The sequence below is a fragment of the Bos indicus genome, chromosome 4 (assembly GCF_029378745.1).
Source record: "Bos indicus isolate NIAB-ARS_2022 breed Sahiwal x Tharparkar chromosome 4, NIAB-ARS_B.indTharparkar_mat_pri_1.0, whole genome shotgun sequence".
Classification (NCBI taxonomy): Eukaryota; Metazoa; Chordata; class Mammalia; order Artiodactyla; family Bovidae; genus Bos; species Bos indicus.
In genome coordinates this window covers 105,572,180-105,579,353 of record NC_091763.1, presented here as the reverse complement: position 1 = coordinate 105,579,353, position 7,174 = coordinate 105,572,180, and the positions used below count along the sequence as shown (strand labels likewise).

Sequence of the window (7,174 nt, the reverse complement as noted above, 5' to 3'; positions counted from 1 at the left end):
ATATTCACTGGAAGGACTGATGTTGAAGCTGAAGTTCCAATGCTTTGGCCACCTGATGAGAACTGACTCATTGGAAAAGACCCTGATGCTGGGAAAGATTGAATGCAGGAGGAGAAGGGGACGACAGAGGATGAGATGGTTGGATGGCATCACCAACTCAATGGACATGAGTTTGAGCAAGCTCCCAGGATTGGTGATGGACAGGGAAGCTTGGTGTGCTGCAGTCCATGGGGTAGCAAAGAGTCAGACATGACTGAGCAACTGAACTGAACTGAACTGAACATTCACTCTCAAATTTATGTATACAGCCTGAAGTTCCCTGAACTCCAGGGTATTATGTCTGCCCCCTCAACATGTTCTCTTAGACATTTAATATTAGACATCTCACACTTAATTTGTTCATAATCGAGCTCTTGATATTCCCCCTAAACTGGCTCATTCCATGGTACCATCTCAGTTAACAGAATTTCATCTCAGTTAATACAATTTTATTCTTCTAGCTTTTTAGACCCCCCCCCAAAAAAATGTATAGTCACTAACTCATCTTTTTCATATCAAATCCAAACAAATGCTGTTTTCTATAGATTGATATAAATAAGATGATATTATATTAGATTAGTTATGTATAAAATATAGTCTTCAGAAACAGACTTTACTGCCATCACCTTCATCCAAATGATTATCACCTGTTGCCTAGGTTATTGTAAAAGTCTCTATGGCTAATTAGACAATCATTTAAAATATTCACTCTCTTCATCCCTGTCAAAGCAAAACTTGCCCTGGACAACATTAAATAGGCAAAGAAGACTATTCAAGGTTATCACAACAGGAAAGGGAACCCATGCCTGCACTATCTTCACTCAAAGAGTGAGAGAGTTTGTAACCACAGAAATGAACTACTGGAAAAGTACTGAAGGACTTTAGCCAGGAGAGGTTGATCAATACATGTTGAGCACACTGAGTTTTCCTGAGTTTGTAAAAGGTGTTCTTCTGTGATGAGTCCATCTCTGCTTGCTATCTGGTATCCATCAAAGTCAGGCTCATCCCCTCCAACAGAGACTGGGAATAAGGGCACTTTCTTCCTTGATGATCATGTTTCAAAGGTGTGGCTCCCAAGTCCCAAGAAAATCCTCCTTGGGATATAAAACTGGCAGCAGGTTTTTTAAATAGTTTACATCTCAAAGGAACAGAAAAAGATTTTACAATTCCAAGTGTTCTAATGCAAATGCCAGGGGCCTAGAGTCAGGAATAAGCCCAGCTTAAGTTTAGTCAAGCCAAGAGAAACATTAAGGACATCTTGGTAAACCTCTGCCTCACCTCATGTCCTCCAGCAGCACATTATCCACACTTTGATTCTGGATTTTTTCCCATGTAACTGGCTTTGAACAATGCAATGAGACTGAAGATTCAGTATGCCAGATCTGAGCCCAGGTCCTAAGAGGCCGCTAGTGTTTTCACCTGGGCTTTCTTGTGTTCTGCCATCATTATAGGAAAAACATGCCCAGGTGAGTCTGCTGGGCCCAGAAAGAGGAAAGATACCCCACTTGCAACATCAGTGGAGAGCCAGCCATAAACCAGCTGACTACCATCCAATTCTTAGACTCATAGATAAGCCCTCCTGATTAGCAGAGCCATCAGCTAAGCCGAGCCTTGAGAAGCTGAAACCCTAATGCATGAAATTAGAAGCTTACTGTTGTAAGTCACTGGAGCTCTGTGTGTGTGCCTTATACAGCAAAAGTTAGTGGATCTCCCTCCTTCTTTCTTCCTGCCCTTCAATTGATTGCCTACCCAGGAGTCAGAATAATCTTGTTAAAGTATTAGGCAGATTCTGTCACTATTCTTCAATACCCTGCAATAGTTTTCCCCTTCACTCCTAAAAAAAACCAAACGTCTTTAAGAGACTTACAAGGCTCTACATGATCTAAATCTCCATTACCTCTCTGATTCCATTTTCTCTTACTCATCTTGGCTTACTCCGTTCCAGCATGTTGCTTATGCCCTCCCTGGGTTCTCTCTGCTTATTGTTTACATGCCTGGAATGTTCTTTAACTAATGTCTATATGACTCACTACTTCACCTCTTTCAAACTTTTCCTAACAACCTTATTTAAAATTTCAGCACTTTCCCAACAGATAGTTCCTTTCATTCCTATTTCACTTTTCCTCATAGTACTTTTCCACCATCTAACGTACAATATTTGCCAATTTTACAAAGATATAATTCACATACCATAAAGCTCACACATTTAAAATATACAATTCCAACTGGGGGGTATACTTACACAAATATGTGCACCCATACAAGGGTAAGAAATTCAATTAGTACATGTCTTAAGACGTAAGAGAAATGCATTTATTAACTTTTTCATAGGCATACATATGTATGATTACAAAAATAATAACAAAAATATTGAAGGGCATAGAGTGAAAAGTCTTGATCCCCTCCTCATTCTATCTGCCAATTCTCACTACTGTAATCCAACTGGAAACCATCTATTAGGTTTTTCTGATGGTGCTCATATGAAAATATAAGCAAATATGAATCTATATGCATTCCTATTCCTTCCTAACACAAAAGGATGAGTAATAAATTCAATGTACTTTACTTTTCTCACTTTACAATATAGACCAAAGATTGTTTCTAATCATTTAAGAAAGAGCTTCTTTAATCTTTATAGATAGATATTTTATTATACAGACAAAACATAATTTATTTAACCAGTCACTATTGATATTAGTTATCAATATTTTGTTATTACAAAGATGCTGTAAAAAAGATGCTGATAAAATTGTGCTAATGACATAAGAAACAGGGGATCAGCTAGGAACCAACATGCTGATTAGAGGAATGATGAGAATGGCAACGCTGGAGAGAAGGAAGAAAGACAAATTTGTGGGAAGCTGGAAAATAGTGTGGTAAACTTGGGGTGTGTGAGGGGAAAAGGAAAAGAAGAACCCAGAAATGAATCAAAGACCTGGAACCACAGAAAAAGAGCTACAGAGGGGAAGGAGGAAAGAAAGTGCCAGGAGAGGATGAACACAATTGCTGGTCGAGATAATCTACAGGAAGTCACTGTCACTGTTGAACCTTGGAGCAGAAGCCTCAATAACGTTGATCCCTGAAGTTGGACTTGGTATCACTCACGGAAGTAATACAGGGAACTTCCGGCAGTGAGAAAACCAGAAAATCACAGAACAATGTAGGGGAGGATGACCCAGCACCCAGAATCAAACACTTAGGTCAGCTGTAAGACAATGAACAACATTTTGAATGCTTTTCCCTTTCAAACATCTCAGTGTTGTTAATAACTTGTATATTTACAGTTCTTAAATTTATTTTGTGAGAAGCATTTTCATATGTATTAATGAATATAAGCACTTAAAAAATAACAATCTACCATATACGAATGACTCACTTATCAATTGAAGCAATGTCAGTATTTAAAAGTTAAATTGTAGATCACAAACAGTTTGCAGATGAAAATGATTATTTCAGATTTTAATCAGTGCTTTCAGCTTACTCAGGCCCAAGGTAATGAGTCCATCCTCGGGACACAGCTAATCCTTCAGGAGTTGATAGCAGCGTTTCATGACATTTCGAAAGGCCTCTATGAATTTGTCATTCCGGAGAGTGAAGATAAAAGGGTTCAGAAAAGGGTTCACCACTAAAACCATCAGTGACGCTACCCTGTTGTACTCAGCGGCCTGCGTTTGCTTGGGTTTCACAAAGAGGAACAAGCAGCTGCCATAGCCGATGACAACAAAGGTGAAGTGGGAGGCACACGTAGAGAAGGCTTTCCTGCGGCCGGAAGCAGTGGGGATCTTGAGGATGGTGGATACGATGTAGGTGTAGGAGACAATTGTAGGGATCATCGAACCAACAATAATGAAAACAGCCATTAAAAACAGAATAAACTCTGTGAAAAGACTGTTGTCACAGGATAGTTTGAGCAGTTGCCCTCGGTCACAGTAAAAATGGTCTAGCACATTTGATTTGCAGAAAGTAAGATGAAACGTGGCATAGGCTGGCCAGATTTGAAACAGGAAGCCAAACACCCAGGACACAATTACCACCCAGAGACAGGTATGGCTGTTCATAATGCTGGTGTACCGCAGAGGGTTACAAACGGCCACGTAACGGTCCACAGCCATCGCTCCTATTAATAACAACTCCGACGTTCCCAAAGACAGGTACAAATACAATTGTACACAACACACACTCAAAGATACTGCCTGCATCCCAGGAAGAAGCAGACCCCAGAGCATCAGAGGGACGGCCACAGATGTGATCAGGATCTCTAGGACAGACAGGTGACCCAGGAAGAAATACATGGGGGACTGAAGACGTTTATCAACACAGACTGTCAAGATGATGACCATGTTTCCAATTAATGTCACAGAGTAGAAGAAAAAGAAGGTTGCAAATAGAACACTGTGTAGTTCTTTAGAGCCAGGGAAGCCAAGTAGATAAAATTCAGTGACACTAGAGTAATTTTTCAACATTTGGCTTTGTGCTTTTGCTGTTTTTGAAATCTAGAGGGCAAAGGAAAGACAACATGCCGTTAATTTCAAATCACTAAACACATTCACAGTTTGACAAATATCACCTCCTGCTCTCAGGCTCCATAGAATGAGTAGCAGGGTCCACATTTCACTATTCCCTGTAAAAAGTTGATGTTAAGTGTTTTATGAACGACATGCATAATATATAAAGATAAGTGGGCATGTCCAGTTAAGTAAGAAATAATCACCAACACCACTCTTTGCGTAAGATCACACCCACCCCAGCAGTCACCCTTGTCTCTCAATTCACTAGACATTCTGCCTGCACCCTTCCTTGACCACCTGATCGACTTCCCTGGCCACAGCATACTCATTTAGAGCATGACCCCTTCCATCCTGAGTGTCCTAATCTGTCTTCTGGGCCTGTTATGTCCATGCCCTGAAATAACTACTGCATTTGAACAGTTCCAAGAAAGTATTCCTAGTCAATCTCGCTGAGACATGGTTCCTTCTCTTTGTTTCCTTTGAACACAGATGCATTTGCCTCATCTTCATGTTGAAGTTTTCGATTCAGTTACCTGTATCATCATCCTTCCTGGGAAGGATGACAGGCAGGGGGGTGGGGTCCACTAAGGATGATGTCATAAGATAAAAGCTATTTTGAGACAAACTATTGAGTCTTTTCCAGACTTCTGGGAGCCAGTTTCCTAGAGCTGACTTTCCTCCTTATTCTTATGGTAAAAGTCACTTTCTTCTGCTCATTACAGTGAATGTGCCCCCTCAATAGGAGAAGCCTCACTAGCTCCCAGTTTGTGACTTCTAGCTCAGAGATAATGATTCCTCTTGTCACAAGGGACTGCAGAGTGTAGGGAAAGAGGAGAAGTGAAGACACTGGGACTCCACTTGACAACTTTCATCACTGCCATTCCTACTGCAAAATCTGGAACCAGGAACTAGGAAGTAGCTATGATGTAAGGCAGCATGCTCTGCTTGTCTAGGGTTTCAAATTTCTATTTCTAGGAAGAAGAGACTTTCAAATAGGAAATGTGTCCCTGTGTTCAACCAGCCTTGGACCTAGGAATATGGGGAAGTATGGGAGGTCCCCAGAGAATATTTACTCATCTGTATTCTCAATAGTCTCCTGAGTCCAAAAAGTAAGGAAAGGTGTCAGAAAATATCAAAATGGCTCACTCTGAGCTCCTGAGATTAACTGGATTCCTTTCCTCACCACATACAGCTCATTGCTCAAACGTCTCTGACCCTGGGGCACTTGGAGAATCTCTAAAGCTACACATGTGCCTCTTCACACTCTGTCCTCTCTTTAGGCGGTATTTTCCAGCTATTAGCTCTCATTAGGAGCTGAAATTGAAGTACCTCAAGGAAGCTTGTCTTTTTCATTCATCGTCAAACTTCTGGTGCCAAGAACAAAGTATGACACAGAGTAAACATGTACTCTTAATGTTTACTCAGTAAATAAATCAGTGAATGAGTCACAAACAGGTCAATGAAAGAACAAAGAGTATCCATCCTGACCTGCTTTTCCTTCTGCTGATAGGATAGGACTCTCTTTCACTCTTTACAGAGGACTTGTCTGGTCAGTCTGTGGCCTCTCTTCCTGGGGATCCCCTACAGAATAGGAAGCATACACAAAAGAAATAGGGAGGGATGAGAGAGCAGGGTCTCAGGTAATGACAGAGAGCTGTGTCTGTCACCAGCACTCAGAACAGCAAAATGTGCTTTCTGCTCTGAAGGAAACACGGGTTCACCTTGCAGTGCCCTTAATCCATCCTTCATGTTCCAAGTGTCTTTCTTCTACATGGTAGCAAAGCCCAGAACTTCCTATCCCAATCCTCTCCTGCTAGCTCCTTCACAGAGGGGACCCAGTGGCAGACACTCACCTCCAGAGAAGGGGACTAGACTGTAAAGTTCTATGGCTCTGGGATCAGCCCTGGAGCCCCCTCATGTGATGAGTGCTGAGCATGGTCTGCAGGCCACAGAAAACTACTGCTCTCTCCACACTCAGGGAAAGAGGGAACACCTCGCACCAGCAAATTAGGGGAAACTAAAGTGATAAAAGTGCTGTGAGAACCCGACCATGGTTCTCTGTGTCTCTCTCTCCATTTTTACTTTGCTTCTCTGTCCCCAGGGAGACTGATTCACTGAGGAACTAAATCTATTAAGTTGAGAGAATCCCAAGAGAAGTAGTAAAAAGAGAGTCAGAGAAACTTTTCCCTTTTCCTCTCGAGGCTAATCAAGTTTAGAACATGGAAAAGTTTGACATGGGCAAACTTGAAATCTCAGAGGCAAGAAGTTTCTCAACACCCAGCTGGCCTCCCCTCAGACCCCAAGTCCTGGTTGTCATCAAAACAGTCAAAACATTGCCAGACCCTGCTCTCTTCTGTGTCTCCCTGATTCCATTCAGCCCTGCAGAGCCTAGTGACCCACAAACAGAAGACACCTCAACTGGCTCTCAGATCAGATCAGATCAGATCCATCGCTCAGTCGTGTCCGACTCTTTGTGACCCCATGAATCGCAGCACGCCAGGCCTCCCTGTCCATCACCAACTCCCGGAGTTCACTCAGACTTACATCCATCGAGTCAGTGATGCCATCCAGCCATCTCATCTTCTGTTGTCCCCTTCTCCTCCTGCCCCTGATCCCTCCCAGCATCA

General features: G+C 42.0%; 1 protein-coding gene across 1 annotated transcript; it reads right to left on the bottom strand.

Annotated features, from left to right (window-relative positions):
* Positions 1–3,557: 3,557 nt before the first annotated feature.
* LOC109558137 (olfactory receptor 9A1-like) lies at positions 3,558–4,502 on the bottom strand. The gene has a single exon (XM_019959597.2). It carries the CDS (start codon positions 4,500–4,502, stop codon positions 3,558–3,560), a length of 945 nt encoding a protein of 314 aa, XP_019815156.2.
* Between the last annotated feature and the right edge of the window lie 2,672 nt (positions 4,503–7,174).

Coding starts and splice junctions, on each gene's coding strand:
- LOC109558137 (XM_019959597.2), bottom strand. CDS start 4,502: ATGTTGAAAAATTACTCTAGTGTCACTGAATTTTATCTACTTGGCTTC.